The sequence below is a fragment of the Trematomus bernacchii genome, unplaced genomic scaffold (genome assembly GCF_902827165.1).
Source record: "Trematomus bernacchii unplaced genomic scaffold, fTreBer1.1, whole genome shotgun sequence".
Classification (NCBI taxonomy): Eukaryota; Metazoa; Chordata; class Actinopteri; order Perciformes; family Nototheniidae; genus Trematomus; species Trematomus bernacchii.
The window spans coordinates 961,449-984,791 of record NW_022987771.1 but is presented as its reverse complement, the minus strand read 5'-3'; the positions used below and the strand labels follow the sequence as shown (position 1 = coordinate 984,791).

The 23,343-nt window shown below is 42.9% G+C and overlaps 1 protein-coding gene across 9 annotated transcripts in view; it reads left to right on the top strand.

The window, feature by feature from the left end:
* ebf2 (EBF transcription factor 2) overlaps nucleotides 1–22,803 on the top strand; it is a 29,028-nt gene extending 6,225 nt beyond the window's left edge. For 2 of the 9 annotated variants that reach the window (XM_034148658.1, XM_034148657.1), the window contains exons 6-16: nucleotides 778–846; nucleotides 16,654–16,735; nucleotides 18,189–18,330; nucleotides 19,176–19,306; nucleotides 19,512–19,638; nucleotides 19,774–19,862; nucleotides 19,970–20,035; nucleotides 20,525–20,699; nucleotides 20,791–20,970; nucleotides 21,054–21,224; nucleotides 21,404–22,803. In XM_034148658.1, the coding sequence (XP_034004549.1) occupies nucleotides 778–846; nucleotides 16,654–16,735; nucleotides 18,189–18,330; nucleotides 19,176–19,306; nucleotides 19,512–19,638; nucleotides 19,774–19,862; nucleotides 19,970–20,035; nucleotides 20,525–20,699; nucleotides 20,791–20,970; nucleotides 21,054–21,224; nucleotides 21,404–21,435 (1,264 nt within the window). In that variant the 3' untranslated portion in view covers nucleotides 21,436–22,803. Of the gene's footprint in view, nucleotides 1–777; nucleotides 847–16,653; nucleotides 16,736–18,188; nucleotides 18,331–18,428; nucleotides 18,432–19,171; nucleotides 19,307–19,511; nucleotides 19,639–19,773; nucleotides 19,863–19,969; nucleotides 20,036–20,524; nucleotides 20,700–20,790; nucleotides 20,971–21,053; nucleotides 21,281–21,403 lie in introns of those variants that run through there. The other 7 variants (XM_034148659.1, XM_034148660.1, XM_034148664.1 and 4 more) reach the window with 7 other exon arrangements.
* Nucleotides 22,804–23,343: the final 540 nt, after the last annotated feature.

Genomic DNA, 23,343 nt, shown 5'->3' with positions numbered 1-23,343 from the left:
TGTAGCCAGCAGATGCCCGAATGTGACTCACAGCTGGCTAATAACAGAGCCGAAGAGGCAGAGGGCAAGCGTCACAGCTGGGGAGTGAGGCCGTCTGACAGGGGGGCGGGGGGAGGGGGGCAGGGCAGGGCCAAGCTGGGACACGAGAGGGGTGAGGCGAGGTGTAGGGGTGGCAGATGGTTAGGGGTGGGGGCACTTTTGTTATGCAGTGAAGGGGACTTTGGGGAGGGGGGACTGGGTGGCCAGCAGGCTCCTCGGACAGGACTGCTGACGAATGGTAGGATGTTGTGGGACGGTGTGTGTGTGTGTGTGTGTGTGTGTGTGTGTGTGTGTGTGTGTGTGTGTGTGTGTGTGTGTGTGGTGTGTTGTGTGTGTGTGTGTGTGTGTGTGTGTGTGTGTGTGTGTTGTGTGTGTGTGTGTGTGTGTGTGTGTGTGTGTGTGTGTGTGTGTGTGTGCGAGGCAGCGTGGGGGTTGAGTTTGATTTCCAAATCAATGTGACAGATTGCCTGGCTGGCTTTTCACTTTTGAATGGTCTCTCACTGTTTGTAGGGTGTGTTGTTGTACCTTTTCTTCCTCTTTTCTTCTTTTGTCTATTCTCCCCCTCCCCTCTCATGCCTCTTTTGTTTGCTCCTGGATCATGGCCGACTGCGGGGCAAAGTAGTCTGGGCCTGTGGATGTGGAAGGGCCAGACAAATGATGTCTCCTCCTGTTTAATTTGTTTTTTTCTTCCTCAACTGACTTTGTCCTCCTTTCTGTCTCCCTTAACTTCCTACTCAGCCGCTGTTGTGAGAAGAAGAGTTGTGGCAACCGAAACGAGACGCCCTCTGACCCAGTCATCATTGACAGGTAATGAGATCAAACCACGTCCCATAACAAGCACCTCTTCATACTAAATGCTCGGGTCACCCTTCTTTGTATATATGCACCCACACCATGACATCGAAGCAGAATGAAGGAGAATAAGAGAGATCACAGCTTGATGTGAAGGTTGTTGAAATGAGACTCCACCAATCAGCTGTTGCATTTACACAAACCAGTGAGAGGAGTGGCTATAAAGCACATGCATGTACAGATGTGTGGGCTGGATATATGTATGTAGTGGTGTTAATGTTTGTGTGTGTATTTCACATATCCATATTAATATATGCATGCATGCATCACCTTGAAATGAATATTTACAACAAGTGTTTCTGCCATGTCAGTTTACACTGCATTAATGCAAGGCAAGTGTAAAGTATCTGCATCCATGTCTGTCTCCCATGTGTCCCCCTCTCTTCAGCTTTGTGTTTATCTGTTGATCTTCACCTGCTGTTTCAGTTCGATCATTCATTACCTTTGACTGCTGACATTGCACCTGAAACCGGCCTATAAGCGCAGGTTTCTTTTCATCAGAAGCATGTGGATCATGTGGACCACCAGACAGGCGCACACATGTAGTCAATGTTCACCATGACAGCCAGTTATCAGGCTTAAAGGCAGATGACCCCCGCAGTAATCAGCGTGTGTGAGGGCCTTCACGTCCGAGGGATTTCAGAGGTCCCGTGTCGGCCTATACCAGTGTGATGAATGCTCATAAGCACACCTCATGTGAAATACTTTCTATGTGATGTCATAAACGCAACCTTCATCTCTTTTCCTTCGTATTTCTATCGCTTCTTCCCTACAATCGTCTGTCTAGAAAACACTCACTTCATATACGTCAAGGACCCTTTTCTTCCCCCTCCTCAGTTCAAGCTGGCTGGCTGTTGACAGTGTGTCTCAAAGGATCTCTGCTGAAGATAGTTTTCATATAACGGAAAAAATCGAGCTGTTGTCTTTTGAATTTTCCCAGAATATCTTAGAGCAGCTGCTTTTCTCATTTACTGTAGCACATTACACTCCCAATAACCCCCTCTGCAACCCTTTTGTACTTCCTCCTTACATGGCTACATTTTAAAATGTGTTGTTTGACGGTGGGGTGTTGAAGAAAGCGCTATCTATAACTCGTTGACTCTGTGTGTGTGTGTGTGTGTGTGTGTGTGTGTGTGTGTGTGTGTGTGTGTGCAGGCTGGTGTGAGGATTGATTTAAATGGAATCATTGACCTACTGTACTCTCTAATCACACTGGGCATATCCCGTCCTGATGGGGGTTCTCTCTCTTGACTGGCCTGTGAAATCCTCTCCTCAGGGAGCAGCCTATAAGCAGCCAGTTAATTTCTGATAAGCCAATGGAACTCTTAAGTGGCTTTTGTGCCCTTTTATCCCAACTTATCCCTCTCTTTTAACTGTATGCATGTACTCCACACACTGAAAAAGTAAAAAGAAATCGACAGATGTGTGTGTGTGTTCAGAGCATGTATATGCTGTTTGAGTGCACACAAACGGATGTATATTTTCATGTGTGTGTGAGACGACCACTGCATGTTTATTTATGGATGTATATGGATGTATAGTCCGATTGTCTGTGTGTCTTGGTGACCCCTGCTTTGACCTTTTTTCCCTAGTCACTGCATGGGTTTTAAATTATTCATGTGTGTGTGTGTGTGTGTGTGTGTGTGTAGGTCTGTTTCTGTGGCTCCAGTAATCAGCCTCCTGCTCCCAGCCCCAACACCTGTTCTCCAATTAACATGCAGCGTGCTGGGGCCCACTCGCTGCTATCGCCCAGCCACTGCTTTCTACCCCTTTTCTTCCTGTTTTCTCTTTCACTCAACCCCGCTCCCTTCCTCCTTGCCTTACCTCTATATCTGTACTTCTGCACACCCCTCTTGTTCTCTCTATTCGCTCTCACATGCACCTACTGTGCGCTTACTTCTTTACTCCCCATTGCTTAATTCCCCCGCTCCTCTTCTTTCCCCCTCACGTTACGTTCTCCTCCACCACAACCACCCCCCCCCCCCTTTAGCCTGTCTAATTTTGCCATAATTAGGCGGTGTCATTAGGACACCTACCCAAGCACAAGGGAGTTTGCAATTCCCCAAACGGCCCGAACCCCCTCTTTTCTAATCTCCTTTCCATATTGTTTCAGTTTTCTGCCCCCCCCTTCTCCTGCTGCTGCTGCTGCACCCCTCCACCTCCTCTTCTCCCTAATCCTGATTTGAGTGAAAGGAGAGAGAGGAGATCACAGCTGATCCATAGGGAGGGGTGAAGGGATTGAGGGTGGAGGGACCGAGGGATGAAGAGGGCAAGGGCAGTCGTTGACAAAGAGATGACTCTTAAGTTGCCAATAGGGAAGAATGATCTAATGCCCCGCTGCCTGCTGTGTCTAATAGTTTTACAATCATCCAATCTTAACATTGTTGAACTGCTACGCTCACAGGCCTGATGCGACTTCTCTGTTTGCAGAGTGTCTTATCTTTGGCTGATGGACTGACATGTTCACTGATTGGTTTGATGATCGATCAATAGACAGATAGATAGATTGATTCCTCTGGGGTCATCACCATACATCTTCACTAACTCCGCAAACTCATGCAGTCAAAGCTTTTATTAATTTTCTATTTTGGAGTAAAATATTTATATTTAGCTGTGATATTTTTGTTTTTTATGGCAGCTCTGAGATGTTATTTTATTGCAGAACCAATTAGTGGATACATTTTTTTGATTATTGGAGAATTTAATGACTATTTTTGATTGATTGTGTATTTTATTTTTATCAAGCCAAAAAAGCTGGTTTTGCCTCCCCAAATGAAATGTTTCAGTTTAAACTAAGTTTGATGACTAAATCAGCAACAGATTTTTTAATCTACTGAAAAATAGTGGAAAGCCAGTCAGAGAGCGCAGACCTCCAGCAGGGCCCTTTTCATAGATGAAAAATAATGTGTCCCTGGTGTGGATCTCCTCTAAAATTGATTGGGTTCTTACTTGGCCCATGCTAAAACCTTGCACCAACTTAAATGAAAAATAGGTCCTATGTATAAAACCAATATTTCCCACCAATCTTTGTTGCATTCACACCGTAAAGCTTTTCTCCTCTGAGAAGTTTTAACCCAGGCGGATCTGTTAATGGCGGCATTATTGCCATGCTGACCCCTGACCTCAGAGAAACTATATTGGTTCTGGGCCAAAGCTGGCCTCTGTATTTATGAGAGAACCATGGGTTTACAATGGAGACAAGCAGATGTCAGTATTAGTATTAGACTGTGTGGTTTGTATGTAAGGGGTCGGTGCTCAGTGTGAGTGTGCGTGCTTTTATATTTGGCTAAGAAGCTGGGATCAATAGTTGGTCATAAGGAGTGTGTGGAGGGCTCCATAGTAAGGCCTTGTGAGGTGGGGGGTGGATAGGGGGTGATCAATGGCAAGCACTATCTCACTAATTGATCGTGTTTCCAAGAGGGGTCTTTTTTAACAAGCCGGTGCTCAGAGAAAAGAAGAATAATCAATAAGAATTTTCCGATGTTGTCAATATGGCTCTCCCCTCCCCTCGACTCAAGATGAGCTCACAAAGACTCATGCATACTCGTGCACATCAGCCTGTGATTTTTTGAATACTGCACTAAAAAACAAAACCTCCATCTGGAGTGCAATTACCATCGTTTTTGTGCTTTATTTCAGTTTCATGTTTGCTCTCTGAGTTGATCATTTTACTATTTGAACAATGATTAGTGGTCCTGGGCTTGACTTCAGATGCTCAGCTCCAAGAGGAATCCATTACTCTTAATCTTAGGTTGTGGGTTGTATTGATCTGTTTGTAGTCTTGGTTCTAGTTATGTGCATGTACCACAGCTTTGTTTTCAAGTAGTCAGTGCAGGATTTTGTTTTGTTCTTCAGTCCTAATCGATGTGTAGATCACTTTAGTTTCAGCTCAATTACAGAATTCCCCAGCTTAATGTTTATTTTTGCAGTTATTAAGTTAATTCCTTATGCTGATGTTAACCTATTTTTTCCTGAAAAGAGACATCTCCCAGTATGGTAACATACAGAGACACAGGCACACACAGAGACTCAGTCCTGCAGTGCAGTAAAACTCCGTCTTTTTTTTATAGTTCTTTACGGATTAACACTGTCTGGACAGTTTGACAATAAACTATTCAGATATAATTTTTTGGTGTATGTAAATGTCTGTGGTGTCTGAGAGACAGTCTGACCATCTGTTGTCAGTCCGTCCACCTGCTTGCCAGTCTTACACTACTTGATGCAGGGAACTTCCCTCTGTGCCCCTAAATGGCCTTTTTTCACAGGACAGATAGTTTATCCTTGTACTGCTAATAGAGGGGAACACCGGCCTACTTATTCTTCAGCTTTAACCCTCCCAAAAAATAGAAGTCTTTGGGAAAAGAACATTAAACTTTCAGCCAAAAAATAAATGCAGTAACATTTGCTGGACTGTGTCAGGGGTCGAATTCCTCCCCTTTCCCAGATGCATACTCACGCACTGCCGCCAAGTCGCCCTGTTAGGTCATCATATATGCACTTGAGAGTTTTATGTTTGAGAGAAATTGTTTCTCATACTCCCAGTACAAGATTCTACTTTAGCTGTGAAGAAGAACTCATACTGTAGCGATCTCTGCTGATACTGGCATCTTGTACCTGTTCTCACATTATCTTTGTTATCACATTTCAACAAAACAACGTGTAAAGTATTTTAGCCACTTTGGAGCCAAGATATAGGGAAAATCCAGTGAAATTAATTTCAGTTTTATATATTGACTTTTTATATATTTAGACTGAAACTGCATGTGGGGACTAGAGAAATCATCAGTGAGGAGGACTTTGTGTGAGAAGTAACTGAAAAAAGGATAAACAGTCTGTGATAATAACTGTTGAGAATCGCTCTCGTCCTCTGTGATCCATCTAACAGCGGATGTGGAGGAGGTGCTTTTTCTTCCTCCATTTGAGTCCCTGGCCACTGCAAAGAGCTGCAGATGATCTTGGCAAAGTTGCTGCAAACTGACACTTTCTGACATTTTCATTGAACTGGATAAATAAGCATGACGGAGAAACCACTGTATTCTCAATAATGCAGTCTCAAAAGAATCTGGCAATTGTTATATAAGTATTTAAAAATGCATTACAACGTATCCTGACTCGTATTGGAGGATACTTCATGAAGTGTCTTCATGTAATCTGGGCAATTTGGCAATCCATGTTTGACACTTGTGATCATGAGTTTTTATGTGTAATTATAATTCATATCTTCCAAATTATCGGACGCCATACATTTAACTGCATACTATTGACTGATAGATAGATAGATAGATAGATAGATAGATAGATAGATAGATAGATAGATAGATAGATAGATAGATAGATAGATAGATAGATAGATAGATAGATAGATAGATAGATAGATAGATAGATAGATAGATAGATATATAGATAGATAGATAGATAGATAGATAGATAGATACTATATTTATCCCAAGTTGGGAAATTGTTTCAAGATTCAAGTTTCTTTATAAGCAGACTGAGTAGTTGGAGATCACTCCGCAGACTGTGATCAGGTGGTTGTGTTTCTGAATTGCACTCACTATCTGCCACATCACACTGATGCACATATTAACTTGCATACGTGCGGAGAAAGAGAGTCAGACAGACTGGTCCCATCAGTCCGCTGTCACAGGTCTCTCTTGTTGGGGTAGTACTGTCCAGTCCCCCCAGACCCCCTGTCAGCGAGCCCTTCAGGCGGGGGGCCAGGCAGCGTGGCGACAGGGGCCTGAGGCTCCAGTGCACAGCGCCTCACACAGCGGAGCGGCACACAGGCCGGACCACTGAGCAGCTGGCACCGGACCGCAGGGATGCCTCCCCCCTGGGGGCAATGCTAGGAAGAGAATGACACAAAGACAGACAGGGAGGGAAAACGCAATGTCTAGAATATCAAATTCAATGACAGGTACTGCTTCAAACTCACTCAGTTAGACTGGTGAAAATGAGTTCAGGGACCTTTTTGTTGGGCTTTCTCCGATGTGGTCTCAACTGAAATGTGAAGATCCTGCACAGGAAGTGTATAATGGGTAGTAGGTTATGAGCCGAGTTTATGTTTGGTCACCTTTGCTCCGCTTCGGCCAGTGTTAGCTGTTGTGGCTTGAACTTTGACACCAGGAATAGGCCTGGTTTGTTTTCTTTGAGGGAGCCTACAGAGGGGGCAGTCGGAAGCAGAGACTGGTGGAGAAATGTTTTGACAGGAAATGGGAATGGACTACCAATGGGCTAATGTGGAGGAACACCAGGGGGGCTCTTAGAGTTGGTGGGATGGGAGGCAAATTAGAAGTTTTGGGTTGCAGCTCAATGGCACTCTGAAAGGCCCCGCACTCTCAGAGAGGCTGGGGAAAACCCTCTCATTTGTCTGGGCCACTAATAGGGTTCACCTTTGGTTGAGCGGTGTAGAGATTAAGTAGGGCCACTCAGAGGATCAGAAGGGGGCAGATTAGTGTGATTTAGAGCTACTTCAGATCGCAGGCAAGTGAGCGCTGTGTGGTTGTGTGTTTGTATGTTTATTTTTCATTTAAAATTCCTGCATTTGCCATTTATTTGTAAGGGGATCTTGTATCAGTATCAGGATCTCATGTGTGTGTGGGTGTGGAGTCAGAGGCCAGTTAGCAGTGGTATTTAGGAACAAGGGCTGTTTTCTTTGGCTTGATTCTAGCCGCTGTGTGTGGAGCTGTTAGGGTGTGTGCATGTGTGTGTGTGTGTGTGTGTGTGTGTGTGTGTGTGTGTGTGTGTGTGTGTGTGTGTGTGTTGTGTGTGTGTGTGTGTGTGTGTGTGTGTGTGTGTGTGTGTGTGATGGGGATCAGTCTTAAATTTCACTAATGACTTAACAATGCCCCCTGGTGCTGGGCCGGCCCCGCCAGCCACCTTGTTTGTTTGTTTGTCTCTTTATCTAGAATCTGGACGGACTATATTTCTCCCAGGAGTTACATTTCTCCTACCCTTTCCCTTTTGGAAAACATTTCCCAACACTAATATTTACACATCTGCAGAATTTCTTAAATAAAATGTGATTAAGTATCCTTATTGGCTAAGGCTTGAGGCAATGGTTATCCCTCCTGTGGGACATGGAAAAAGGCAATGATATTGTGCAGATACCGTTTTCATACAATGGATCCTTAAGTTAACTATTTATTTGCACGTTTAAAGTACTATTCTAACAGAAGAATGTGGTACTGAGTGCACGATAGAAAGTATATACAGTTAAAGCAAAGCAGACGTATCATTTGGTGTTTTGTAGTTGAATCTTTAATGCAACAGATGTTGTGTTTTCCCCATCATGGAGGAAAAGTTGAAGGAAAACAGGAAAAAGCCTATAATATTTTTGAAACGTTATTCTACAATTATTTAGTTTGGCAAACTTCGGAATTTCTCACATGTTAAAATGTGTCTACACACAAAAAACCTTTCCCGCAAACAATATTCTGAATAGCAAGCCAGTATTTCCATGTATCTCTACTGTATACATCTACTATATTTCAGGGTCGAATATTGCACATTTGACCTCAGAGCATTTTTCGATAGTTGCTGCAAACTTTGAAGATTAAGATCTTTAAACCGAAACAAACTACATCTGACTTTTAGGTGCATAGTGCATATTTTAATTTAAGATATTCTCAGCATATTTTTTTGCCCACTAAATGGAGTGTTGTTACTATATCGTATTGGTAATTTTTTCTCAAGTACAATATCAGAATACATTCTCCACCACTGTGTTGTACTTGGCTGGATTGAGGTCCATGACAGTATGTGGGTGTGGATGGTTTTAAGGTTATACACACAACTTACTATAGCTTACAACACTTTACTATATCATATTGGTACTTTCACTCAAGTAAAGTATCTGAGCAAAACAGAAAAATGCCTATAATAGTTTGGATACATGTGTGTATGTGTGTGTGTGTGTGTGTGTGTGTGTGTGTGTGTGTGTGTGTGTGTGTGTGTGTGTGTGTGTGTGTGTGTGTGTGTGTGTGTGTGTGTGTGTGATGGTCCTGATGAATCTGTCAGGTCTGAGGGCAGGGGGTGATGTGCCTGCTGACAGGCTCCCAGCAGGCATGCTGAGAGCCCCAACACTCAGCCTCCCTCCAGCCTCCCGCCGCCCGGCTCCCCATCTCCTCTCCCGATCCTCGGCTCCACACATTTGCTGTGTATTAGCCACGGACAGTAAATTACAGCACCCTGGACTTCTGAGTGATTCCATTCCCATCTCTTCACACGTTCTTCCTCTCCTCCTGCAGCACCATTATCCAGCTCACCTTCTCTCACGTCTGTCTATCTCCCTCTCTCATTTTGATCTGCTTTCCTCCCCCTGTCTATCATATTCGTCCTGGCTCTTCAACTTCCTCAACCCTGTCAGATTTCTCTCCCCTTTCTGTCTATCCCTCACTTCTGCTATACTTCCCATCCTCTGTACTTCTATTGTGTCACGCTACACAGCGTTCCCTCCCTTACACATCCCCTCCGCTCCCCCTTTACTTTCTTACAAGCAGGTCCCTGTTGTCTAGGCTTCACAGGTTTCTCAGCTGCTTCTCTCTCTCTTTCGTCCTCCTTCCTATCCCTCTCTCCCTCCCTCTCCGTCGCCCCCCCCTTCTCTCTCTTTCTGGAAACAGATGTTGTTTGTCAGATCTTATCATTACTGGCTAATTAAGAAGACATCTCTTCTCCTTCTGTTGTTGCTTCTCTCTCCTCTCCTCTCCCTCTCGGTGGCATCCATCCCAGATTCATTGTTCTTCTCTGGGAGAGGTTCGGGTCGAGCTTTGATACACACATGTTATTGGTAAATCTGATTAGTGGCTGATTGATTGAAAGGCTATTGAAAAAGCAAGATTGGTGTTGCTGTATTGCAGATGACCTCTGGTATGTTTGAAATCTATTCAGCTGTACAGGGTGCTCCGTGTCTCCATTCGACAGTCGAGAGTATATTTTTGAATCTGCGTCCCTCAGGACACGCCGAGCATGCTGGGAGAGGTGAAGCCACTGATGGGACTTCTATTCCCCGTCCTGGTTGTGAATTCATGTTCTCCAGACTTTGAATATCTCTCCATATCCATCTATTTGGCAGGCTGACCGTTGTCCCATGTGGCCAGGCTTTGTATGCAATCTATGTTTTGGTCGAGCCTGGGAGACGGAAACATTAATTCATTTTAAATTGTCGCGATGCACATTTAGCAGCTTGCGAGATGTTATGCAGTAAAACACTTTAGCACCCAGGAGAAACCTCGTTGAAACACTTGAGTGCCTCTTGTATACTCTTCCCATCATTCCACTTTCCTCGCCTCAGCCATCTTTTTCTCTCAGCTCTACTGTGCCTCACTCACTTTTGCGGTGGCAAGCCTGAAGGTTTTATAGCGCTACCAAGCTCTATAAATCAGCACTAGTGGTTTAAATGTTTGGCTTTGTCACAGTTCTCAAGTTTAGAGGCGGGGTGGGCTTGGGTTGAGGTTGCAGGGGTGAAGCCAGCCTGGGAGGCAACGGAGAGAAGAGGCCAGGAGGGGCAAAGCCAATCCAACAGGCAAATTCATAAAGAGCCCAGTTCAGCCCATGTGCTCGCTGTCTGCCTAAACTACTTACAGTCCATTTAACCACTCGTTCTCTTCTCTTAGCGCTGATCAACAAGACAGGGATATAAACGCCTTTTATATGGTGCGGCGCAGCACTTTTATTCAATGTATTATGTCAACAGATTTCACATAACTGCATTTAGTTAGTTGAAAGCAATAATATCAAGTTTAAATAAGAAAATATTAGATTTAACTTAATATTATTGCTTTCAACTTACCTAATACAGTTATGTGACATTTGCATTTGCATTTTAGCTGAATGATTAATACTTATTCCGATTATGTATTTAATAAATGTTATGTTATTCTACAATACTTTTATTTGGCAAAGTTCTGAATTGCTCACATGTAACACACAAAAAGCTGTGCCCACATATTATCTAACATTGGCAAAATGATCATCTAAATCAGTAATTATCAGATTAAGCAAACAATTCTCTGAATACTAAGACAATATTACCATTTATCTCTACTGTATACATCTACTTTATTTTCCAATATTGCACATTTTACTTCAGATAATGTATTTGATATTTGCTGGAAACTCTGATTCAGATTTTTATACCAAAACGGACTCATTCTAACTTTTAGCTGTATTTTAAGATATAGATATTTTCAGTACTTTTTCCCCTCACTTAGTGGAGTGATAATAATATATATTCTATTTGTACTTTCACTCAAGTAAAATATCTGAATACTTTTTCCGCCACTGATTTGTACTTAGCTGGTTTGAGGTCCATGTCAGTATGTGGGTGCGGATGGTTGGTTATACAGGATAAGTAATGATGTCCCTAACATACTATTAGACATTATGGTAATGTGGTGACCAGTCATTTGTGGAAAGAGGTTTCAACTGTCACAATCTTGTAAAAATGTAGGAAAATCTGCAGCTGTTGACTGACGACTGGATGAGCGTTATACAAGCCGTTATAAAAAAAGTGAGCAAAGACTACCATGGAGTCGGTTTGGCTATGAGACGTTTCCTGGTGAAAGGCGAGGAAGCTGATGCCACAGATATCCCTGTATGTTTTAGGAGAGGAGGAGGAGGGTGGGTCGGACAGGGAGCTGGTGTGAAAGGTCCTGTGGTGGTATGCGACAGAGGGGGTATCAGTTCGTGGAGGGTTTTCTGTGCCCCATTAGCAGTGTCAAAGGTCATGTGCCCCGGGTGTTAACCCTGGTGACCAGTCTAGCTTCCAGTCTGCCAGGGGACCCAGGTCCAGGGGTATTTATTACTACTCCCCCCCCCCCAACTCACCACTCAATCCCCCAAACATAGCTCTCCCCATAGAGGAAAACAAAACACCTCCATCCCTCCCCCCAGCCGTTCCTTGGCCTGCGTACATGTACTAATTGGATGCATATCCATACACTGATGCGTGATGACCCATCTGTAGATTTGTGCCTTGCCGTGAAATATTCTTAGGTCAACACTGGTTTATCCATTCCTAGCACATAGCCATGAGCATTATGTTTTCATCCCGTTACGTACATGTTTTTATAAATAATTAAGCTTGCAATGTAAGCTACGTACGAGCTAATGACTGTTAGACATTTGTTTTGGAGGCATCTTTTTTGCCAATGTGTATAATTTAGCTTGATTGATTATGCACACATGGTTGCTTGCTAGTCGGTATTTGTCTTTGTGTATTTTCCTGTGAAATCACGCATCGAATGTGTGTGTGGTTTGTACAGCCGGCGTGTGACATATGCATACGTGCACGTATCGGGGCCTGCTGTATGAGTTAGTGCGCTCAGTGTGTGAGTGTGGCAGAGGAAGGCCCTCAGCATGTCAGTATGTTTTAATGCTTCACATCTGGTTTCCTAATTTTCCTCCCACCCTCCCTGCCCTCCCCTCAGCTCCCCTCCACCGCGATGTCAGGACACTGTTTTGTTTTTTCAGTGTGGAAGGCAGGGGGTGATGGAGGGGATGTGTGATGAGTGATGGCCCTGAATACAGGACAACAACATTCTCCCTCTTTTTCCCCTCTTCTACAACTCTCTGTTCCTCAAATGCTCTTTTCGTCTTATTTCTCACAATCAAAAGCCAACGAGAGCTTAATGGTTACATAAATGAAGAGAATGAGGCTCTTTATCTGTGTTCACCTCTCTTCTTTACTTAAGTCTGCAGCAGGGCATCCACATCTGCTGAACAAAAGTTATGATAACCTCTTTCTCCTCAATTTGTTCCCGTAAAATGTCCCCAACCTTATTTTTCTATTAAAGCATTAATGTGTCATCTTTTGGTGCAGTAACCTAAAAGAAGGCAAAATATGAGTGGAGAAAGTTTCATAGCTAACTAACTTGAACTCTGCGTTAAAGACTCATGCATCCCATTCTTCAAGAGCCGCTGCTACCAGTAAACCTTCATTTACAATCAGCACAGAGGGCGATGTGTTTTATGTCTATGTGAAAAGGCAGTTTATGTCAACAGTGATTAGTGCTGATGAATGCCTATGAACATTTTTGTTAGGGGTCCTGTGCTGCTTAGGTGCTCATTGCATGATTAAGGCCATATGTATAGCCCAATGTGTAACACTTATGTGTAACAGATGTCCCAACGGACTGAGAAACGTGAAACCGAGGGTCCACACTGCAGGGGTGAAATATTTACAAAAACTGCATTGCTGTTTTTGTCTTTAGTGTCGTGACGTGCTGATTGGAAGTTTAAATAGTTTAAGTTAAGCATTTTTGTCACCTTTGGGATGTCTGCCATTCACTGAGAGGCCTGTGTTTAGTCTTGGGAACTGAAACAGATGCAGACAAAAGGGATTGGAGGCCTTGACAGAGATGCAGAAGTGAAGACAGAGAATACAAAAAACAGACTCCCCATGGAGCCACAATGGAAATGGATCCCGAGGTTTAAGACGTGGGTCTATGTTGTGTTTGTGTTTCCTGTCTTAAGTGTGTCTTTGGAGGTAGATGTTGCGGCAGAGAAAACGTTGTCTCCATTCCTGGCCACACTGTAAAATTCATTTAATTCCTAAATATGTCATTCATTGCAAACAACCAGTTAGCTCTTATCATGTGTCACATTTGTTAGTTATTGAATGCCCTTTTCAGTTATTGGAGAATGAGTTTCATGATCATAGTTTTGCTTTACTAAATTGACAACATTTAAAAACTGTTTATTAGTTTAAACATGTTTCCCATTGGCTTTATTTGCCACTTGTTACTTATTACTCACCTTACAGTGTCTTAATCAAACAGAATCACTATTTTACACCAGCTTCAAACAGTATAAGGTATGTAAAGAAAAAGGCACACATTAAATATGAAACGCTTAAGCTAATGGAGTTCTTGGGAAATGGCTTTTCTCTGCAATTTTCCTGTGACATGAAAATCACCTCCAATTCTTTGCATGCTCTCCTCATATCTTCCCTCTGGATGGGGAGGTGTGTGGGTGTATTACATTACCAAAACAAAAACAAACAACAGCAATATTAAACTTTTGCAACCACAATAGAGGGGGGGATAAAAAAACAGAGGGTCCTCGACTTCTTATTAATTATGCAAGATTAGTCTAATTATAATTCAGCAAATGAATGTGTGGCAGAAGGTGCGAGGCGACGGTGCTGGGAGATTTGCATGTTAAGTGGGCAGGGGGAAGCGGCTAATGCATGCTAATATATGCGTCAATGTCTCGCTTTAATTTCAGCATTTGCAGCTGTGTGCGTCCGAACTGAGGGGGGTGAAAAGTTGACTCAATGGGTTTTTGGGAGGGGGGCAAAGGTGGGGGTGTCTGTGTATTAGAGTGTGCATGCATGCATGTGAATGTGTGTTTCTGTGTGTGTGAGGCATCTGGTGTCATCTAAACAAGGAATGATGAGAAGAAGTCAACAAACAAGGTCAAGAACCCTCAAAAAGTGCACAAAGCCTCAGATGGATGTAGACAACCCCTCAATTAGGGTTGTGATGTAAGCTCTCCGAGGCATCTCTGCAAGTTTGATCATGTCCGTCAGTCAAATGAATGATGACTGCTGGTTAGATTAAAATGTAGTGGCCGACAAGCAAGTGGCGAGGAAACGCTTGTGGCTAAACCACAGCCAGACCATGGACGAAGGTATTAAACCAAAAATGTGAAACCCTGTGCTGACTAACCTCAACTTGTAAATGAAGGCTATAGCCTCTAAAAAGGAGCCATAATGTATGAACCACTGCCCAGGATAAAACATACAAGCAACGGAGGCAGTAAAATGAAACAGAACACTTCTGACTGTGGTCCCTTTTCAGAGGAAGGAAACAAACTGTACGTTTCCTGCAGTGTATATATTCTGATTTAAAATCGAGGTAAACTAATACTGACAGGGTGTATAACGAGCAAATGTATGGAAGGATGTTAAAAGTCAGACTGATGAGGAAAGAAAAGAAAGAAGGAAATAGGAGAGGCACAAATGTGCACTTTAACATATTTCCAACCAAAACTGAGGTCTAGCGCAGCTTTAAGGTTGGAGGTCTCTCGCTGATAAATTATAACCGCCCTCTGCCAACAACAATATTGATTGTCCTCCGACGAAATAGCTCAAATCAAGAAATATTGGACACACTGTTGGAACTGAGATCTTGTTTAAAGCCAGGTCCTGTTCGCAAGGGAGGAAGGTGGAGCGAGTGATGGGAGAAAAGCGAGTAAAAGCTGACAGAATGAGGGAGAGATTAGTATTCGATGGGAGGGTTCTGGGCTGTGGGGCCAATATGAAGTTCCTCTCCAAACAACCGCTCTCCATTAAGATGACTTATATTTGCAGAGAGTGTGGGTGGCATTGGAGCTAACCAGCCCAAAACCACTGCCTCCCTCTGCAGCCTTTTTCTCCAGCTCTGTTGTCGTATGTTTAATTGGAACATGTATGGATGTGTTTTCCATTGGCACGTCAAAGTTGTGTTGTGTGCACAGAGAAGTGGACATCTGGTTTGAGGGCTATTTATTTGCCAATTGCCATAATTCTGTCACAGTGCCTCATCGCTTTGTGGCTCATTTGTCTTTTCTTTTGATTTAATACACATCTTCTGCCTAATATCTCTTCAGCGTGAGATTTGTGTGGATCTTCTCAGCCTCGTTTGCACCTCAAAGGTTCAACACAGCCGCAGTGTAGATATGCTATGGAAAGTCAAAGGCTCATCCAACAATGCAACATAAATATATAGAAGACATAAAACAAATAAAAAAGCAATCAAAATAGTGCAAGAATAAAGAGAGTAGGAATAAAATGGTGCAAGAGAATGTTGCAGGACTTATGTGCAAGTAAAATAGAATAAGATGGGCTAAAAACAGCATGTTAAATTAAATGCTGTACAGTGAATTAAAAATACTTCCTATTGTAAGATACATATGTAAGAGGCCCTTTTTATATAAATCTCTGCATCACACAATGCCAAGCCTGGCTCCTGGCTACGTTTCAGTGATGGAATGTGCTTGTTGTTTCCGACTCTTTCCCATCGCTGTCTTGCCTCTCAGCGTTGGGACTTTGGGATTGCGGCAGAGCTCCGTTGCCATGGCAGCGGGCTGTGTTGCCGAGCTGTGCACACCTGGGATTTGGAGTCTCTCTCGCCGTATAGTCTCCATCTCGCTCCCATTTATTCCACCTTCCTCTCCGTTTTTTCTTTGGTGTAGCAGAGGCTATCAGCGCCCCGCTTTCTCTCAGCTTCTCTCAGTCTCCACAGCCTATCACCCTCAAAAGTACACTCACATACGTAATGAGACACATATACTTGACAACAAAATGCATGTCCATACCAGTGTCTGTGCTTCTATCAATACCTTCCTCTTTCCACCTCCTCATTTCACTTTCTCTGTAGTTGTCTCCACTTCATTTCCTGGCCATTCCCATGTGGGGGTTCAAATACGGCATTGCGGGATACCACAGTCCCCCGAGTCCCCTGGCATACATCACTGTCTCCAGTTTACTTTGAAACACAGCAGCGCTTTTCACCGGACTGTGCTTCAAATTCTCATCCCTTGATTTAAAGTGTTATAACATTGACTCTAATTCTAAGCTAAACAGCTGGCATTGATGTCAGAGCTGTAATCATGTAGATACACATACACACACACCATCCACAAGATACACAAATAATTAATGTCTTCTTTGACTGCCAGTGTGTGGAAAGGTAGCAAACAATCCTGTACACAATTCTTTCATGTGCTTTTTTTTAGTTTCTGATGTACAAACGTGTGTCCTCTTATTTACCTTTGCAGGTTTTTCTTGAAGTTTTTCCTGAAATGCAACCAGAATTGTCTGAAGACGGCGGGAAACCCAAGGGACATGAGGAGATTTCAGGTACGAAAATGCATGTGCTTGAGTGAGAAGAGGGATGGTATATCGGACTGAGTATAGGAATCAACTTTTAAAGAAATATAGTTTGCAGTATACCAAAACATACCCCCTTCATGCCGTTCCATCTTAAATGTATTATTCAACAATCAATTTCTTGTCTGTTATAGGTAGCGTTTACATCTAATGCAAAGCTCTTAAAGAATCGGAAGACAATGTAAGGAGTTAGAGGTGAAAGTTAAAAATCAATAAGGAGTCAGAGGGACGGGAAGACAAACTAGAGAAGTCAGATATGTGGGAGACTTGGTCGTTGGGGTGCTGGGGTGCAGGAAATAGGTTGAGGTGTTTCAGGAAGTTGTCAGGAATTGAGTGATTGGCTCCAGATGGAGGAGGTCATGCTCCGTGACCCAGGAAGTGGTCACAGGGGACTCTCCCGGCCCACTTCCTCTGCCGTCTTTCAGCACCAGCGGCCCCTGTCTGGCATTCTCCTTCTCCCAGCACAACCTCCATCCCTTTCCCTTCTCCGTGCTCCCTCCGTCTTTCACCGTGTTTGCTTTAACTCCTGGGATGTGACACATGCTGAGAAGTTATGAGCATGCAGGCGCTCCAAGACTCTCATCTCTGGGTTAAAAGGTGATCAGAGCTGGACAGGAGTCTGCTGCTTGATCGATAATTTACAGTTATTTTCCTTTAGGTTCCCCTCCCTTTCCACCGCCTATAGCACATATGCTTTTTTCTCCTTTTCTTTCTCATGTTCCTTCACCTGCAAAATTACTGCCATGTGTTTATTTCGAAGGGAGAGCACGGTTTTATCTTAACAGTCCGATTTTATTTAAGAAAAGCACGTTATAAATAGTTCTATTTACTATTCAATTGGAAATCACTTATTCTCACTAAGGCCCATTCCCGCTAACTCTCATAAACATGTTTTTTAAAGAAACTTATTATCACTTATAGAGCATCACTTCGGAAAAACCCCTCAAGTATCCTCTCATTAATTGTATGTGTCATCCATGCAAGGCAGATGTGGAAAGGGACACACATGCTGCGGCCAGAAAATCAAATTAGGGCCACAATATATCATCCTCTGCTTTAACGGCCGGCAAAAATGGGAGATCTGGTCCATATGTTTGGTGTCATTGAAGGATCAGGAGGAGACAGCGATGGGCCTGCTGCATGCTGTATGAATCAAAAAGTTAGGCAAGAGGCAGTGTGAGGCCATATGGAGACCTGATGGAGGAGTGGAGGGGTGTATGAGCAGTGTCATCACCAGAATGCAGACATGTTGTGAAGATCCCAGCGATGTCACATTACCTATTGAGAAATATTACTATCACCTGCATACCCGAAACAAATTGTCGCTCAGGGATTTTGCTGTTGTAACCGGAGAGTGTGACTCGCAGCATGCTGTCTCAGTTGTGCACACACACTCATGTATCTTCCTCCTGTCTTCTTTCAGGTGGTCTTGTCCAGCACTGTGAGTGTAGACGGTCACATCCTGGCAGTGTCAGACAACATGTTCGTCCACAACAACTCGAAACACGGCCGGAGGGCCCGTAAGTTGGAGCCAGGCGAGTCTGCGGAGAATTCAATGGAATATGGTGAGACACTAAAACACTCTGTCACACAACATCTATCTGTTCTCACACATTTCTACTACCATGATTCACTTTTAGAAACATCGTATTAACTGTAGCAGCAGGTACTGATGATGCTTAATGTCCACTTATAATCACCGTCATATATCAAAACATAACCAGTGGTGCTACTGAGGTCATTAACTGAGGTCAGTACTGTATCAGTGAAATACTTGACTTCACATAAAGCAAAGTTGATCCATCTCCACTTAGAAGCTAACATTTCACATTTTTGTCTAAATGAATAAACATTTGCCTTTTTGAAGAGTACTGTGAAAAGTGAATTAACTATTTAATACATCATTTCATAGAGATGATCTTTTTTACTAAACTACATTTACACTTTTAGTTAGTTACTATATTTAAAACTGTACTGCTATAATTCAAATAACTTCCCAGTAGAAATTAAAGTGGTTACGAATACCTCAACAGCAGCCAGCCTCAACATTATAATACCCCTTACACATTTTTGTTTCAATTATTATTATTTAACAAAACAACTTTTACATCACTGTGCATATGGACATGATATTTCACTGGAGCTTCTTTACTGTTCTATATGATCCCAGCTCATGTGATGTATTTGTAATGGATTAACCACGCTATGAAGTTATTGATGTATAAAAAAACCCACCCAGATAATATGAGGGTAGTCATTAAATTTGCTTTTAACTTTAAAGATGGGCCTGAGAACTTTCCACACATTCCCACTGAAACAAATTAAGCATGCTCCTTCCACTCATGTTTCATTTGGTGCTCATCCTGCATTAAAACTCTGATAATGACTCTTGCTTTGCTCTCCTGTGCAGCCACCCCCTGCATCAAAGCCATCAGTCCCAGTGAGGGCTGGACCACCGGCGGGGCGATGGTCATCGTCATCGGGGAGAACTTCTTTGACGGGCTGCAGGTGGTGTTTGGCAGCATGCTCGTGTGGAGTGAGGTAGGAATTGTCTCCAAAACATCTCACTAATGATGGTACAGTCTGAAGCATATTTTGAAATGATATATATAGCATATGGCTTGTCTCATTATTTAGATGATTTATGGGAAGTCTACACAAATTAATCTTTTTTTCACAGTGTTATGTTAGCCTAAATATTTACAAGGCACGGGGGGTAATAATCATGCTGTTTTCTTTTTCTTAGCTGATCACGCCGCACGCTATCCGTGTCCAGACTCCTCCTCGACACATCCCAGGGGTCGTTGAGGTCACACTGTCTTATAAATCCAAACAGTTCTGCAAGGGAGCACCTGGACGCTTCATCTACACAGGTATTTAGAAAACACACTGTATTTGTTTAGACTTCACAGATTCCTAACTGTTTCAGGGTCTTTGAGCATGACATTTAAATCAACTTCACTGCAGATTTGATTTTCAATATGTGTTTGTTTTTTATCGTATTTCAGCCCTAAATGAGCCAACTATAGATTACGGTTTCCAGCGCCTTCAAAAGGTCATTCCTCGACATCCTGGTGATCCAGACAAACTAGCCAAGGTTAGAGGCTCTCATAGGAAATACATCCTGATGATTTCTCAAGACACTATTTATGCTAGACTCCTTAAACAGCTTGATATTAATGTTATAAGTTATGTTCTTTGCAGGAGATCCTCCTGAAGAGAGCAGCAGATCTTGTAGAGGCCCTGTACGGAAATCCACACAGTAATCAGGTAAACAGCAGAAACTTTGATACAATATCTTAAATATATACATAAAACATGCAGATATTCGAAAAACCACAAGTGCATGTTTTTGCCCATTCAGTATTTATTGTATATACACTGCATTGCTGATGACCATTTTTCAAAGAATGCCTTTCTTAAAAAGCTTACTACTTTCCATAAAGCCACTAGTTCATTCATTTAATTAATTCACTTGCAGGGATTTTAATCCTGTTTGAGATAGGTACTCCATCAGAGTGAATAATGAGAGGGCTTAATTTCAGCAAGATAATACAGATCTGAATCGATGATACCATTTTCAGTGCTTTGAGTGTCAAGAAGCTTAAACATTTGAGATTTGACGGCTGCCAAAAAGTTGATTGGTCTTCTTGGAAATACTCACCTTTAGGGATTTTCAAAAGAACATCACCTGGCCTCTTCATGGTCTATGACTCTGCAAACCTTTGCTAATTCCCTGTGTTGTTGTATCTCCTGTAGGACATGCTGCTGAAGCGTGCCGCGGACATCGCCGAGGCGCTCTACAGTGTTCCCCGTCCTCACAGCCAGCTGCAGGCGCTGCCCAGCTCCCCGGCCCACGGCAGCGTCATGGGCCTGGGCTCCTATCCTTCTCAGTTAGGCGTCAGCATTGGAGATCACGGGCAAAGCAGCCAAGGTAAGCAAAAAGAGACATACTATAAATCATAAAGGTTTTTTTTCCACTAATGAAGCTCAGAACTGACCTGAACTTTATATTATTCCTCCAGGTTACATTAGAAATTCCAGCAGCTTGTCTCCAAGGGGTTACCCATCAGCCTCCACCCCTCAGCAGTCAGGCTATGGCGGCGGAGGGATGACCGGAGGCTATGGGACGGTTCCCATGACCAGTCTAGGAGTGCCTGGCTCTCCTGGTTTCAGCAGTGCCTCCCCCACAGGCTCTCCCTACAGTAAGACCTGATCCTGATCTATATATTTCTGAGTCCACTGTGATATTCAAACGTGAGACTAATCGTTGCTCTCTCTTTTGCAGTAATGCCCTCCAGCCCCACTATACCAGGAAGCTCCAGCTCTTCATCGTCTCTCTTGCCTTTCTCCTCCTTCCCGTCTGCTGCTAAACAGAAGAGTGCTTTTGCTCCCGTCCTCAGGCCCCAGGGCTCCCCCTCCCCTGCCTGCCCCGCCTCAGGGGGGAACAGCTTCAGAGGTAGCCATCCGACTCACTATCTGACCCCCCTGTCTGAACTCACGAATGCAGTCTAACCCCCTTGTACTAACCACTCGCAAAGCTTTGACTGAACAAGACAGAAAAAAGTTGCTGGATGTACAATAATGCAAGACCTGATTGATTAGAATCATAGATTTTGTATATTTTTTTCTCTCCAGCGATGACGGGCCTGGTTGTTCCCTTGATGTAGCAAAGCACCCTCCCAAATCTACCCCAGACCACTGCTTCACTTAGCCCATCTTTTGGCATAAAGAGGGAAGGGAGAAAGGAGAATTGATCCATGTATAACTGTCCCTCCGCAGCCTCCCCCTGCCATTTCTTAGTCCCTTCTCCATCCAGCTGGATTAACGGGACGAGGTACAAAATGTCCAAAGACCAGCCATCGACTCCAGAGGCCGAGCACATTAACTAGAGACAAAGCTCCTTAGCTGGCAGCCGGACCATGTATGTGTGTATCATGAAGCATCTGCATTTTGAAAGGGAACAAAAGGAAAACTCAAGCATCAACAGCTTCTGTATTTACCTCTGGCCCGCTGTCACATGCAGCATCTGATTTTTTCCAACAACCTCGGCCAGAGACGTACAGGACGCGCTGTGAGAGCACTGACGGACTATTCTGATGTAATGTTGCAGCTCCAAGAAGCAGGGTGCTATTTGTCTGTGTATGGACACCTGAAATGGCATGTGTGTACACTGTCTGTGAGTTAGCGAGAGGTTTCTTTGTAGTAGACGTTTTGAAGACAATTTACATTCCAGAAAAATAGACCCTTTATTTTTTGTTTCTGATCTCTACGGTTTTACAAGGGAGAACTCTTTGTCTCAAGGGTTATTACTAAAGGAATTCATATATTGATTTATTTAAGAACAAGCAATTTAACTTATTATAGGTAGTTTAGGGAATAATATAAACGTGTTTTTATAAAGTGGTCTTTTTCCAAATGAAGTTCTCACCAACTGCTAATTAATTTGCTAAATTATCATTTTGAATTGATTCTGTGGTGGAGAAAATAAACTCTGACACACTTTCTTGGAATAAAAACGTCTTCTTCTTGCACAACAACATCTAAATGTTATGCCCAGATCTAAAGAAGGTTATTGTCCTTGTGTAAAGGAAACATGTTATAGTTAGCCTTATCCTTTTTTATTTCACTTATAATGCATGCTTTGTCACACCGATGCCCTGATATTATTTCAATCCACTTTCTTTATTTATATTTTCACAACTCATAGATTTTACTGTTTCATTTGAAATGTCTCAACCCAGTACATGTCTCTAGTCTCTATGCAGTACAGTAAATAAAAGCACAAACTGCTCAAAAGTATTAGGTGTTCATTAATCCATACCATGCTGGTCTTACTCATTCATTTCTGTCATCAAAACACAAACTTCATTCTCAGGACGTGAAAACAAAGAGTGGATGACATTTGCAAATTTGTTTTTAGAGTTTGGTTAATTTTATTTATTTAAAAAAATATTAGCAATTTATTATTATGTTTTTTGAAGCCATCTTTCTCTGAAACGGTACAAAAAATGGTTCAAACGTGATTTGTATATCTTAAGGTGTAATTATATTTTGTGCTCCAAATAAATCAAATAAGAAAATTGAGGATTGTCTTGGTGGCTTCTTTTTACATGTGTGCAGAGAAAGACTCACACATATTTTCACACACACACACACACACACACACACACACACACACACACACACACACACACACACACACACACACACACACACACACACACACACACACACACACACTGTATTATCTGACTATTTAGTGGACATTAAGATTTTCCTACAAGAAACCACATCTCAGGATCTATTTTTGTGCCCGTCACCTGTGAGCTCGTGCAGCTTGCAAAACTGTTTTGTATACATAGCTGATGAGCCGCAGCATCTTAATTGTGATGCGAGCGTTAAAGACTGAGTAGAGCATGTCAAGATAAACAACAACACCCCCCATCTCTCTCCTCTTCAATAAGCCTGCTTTTCTCCGAGGACCGAGCCTCCTGGGGCCCGAGTGAGAACCACATGAGTCTCCCTCCAAAGCGTCCTCCTCCTCTCTGTTAAAACACACACACACACCTAGACAT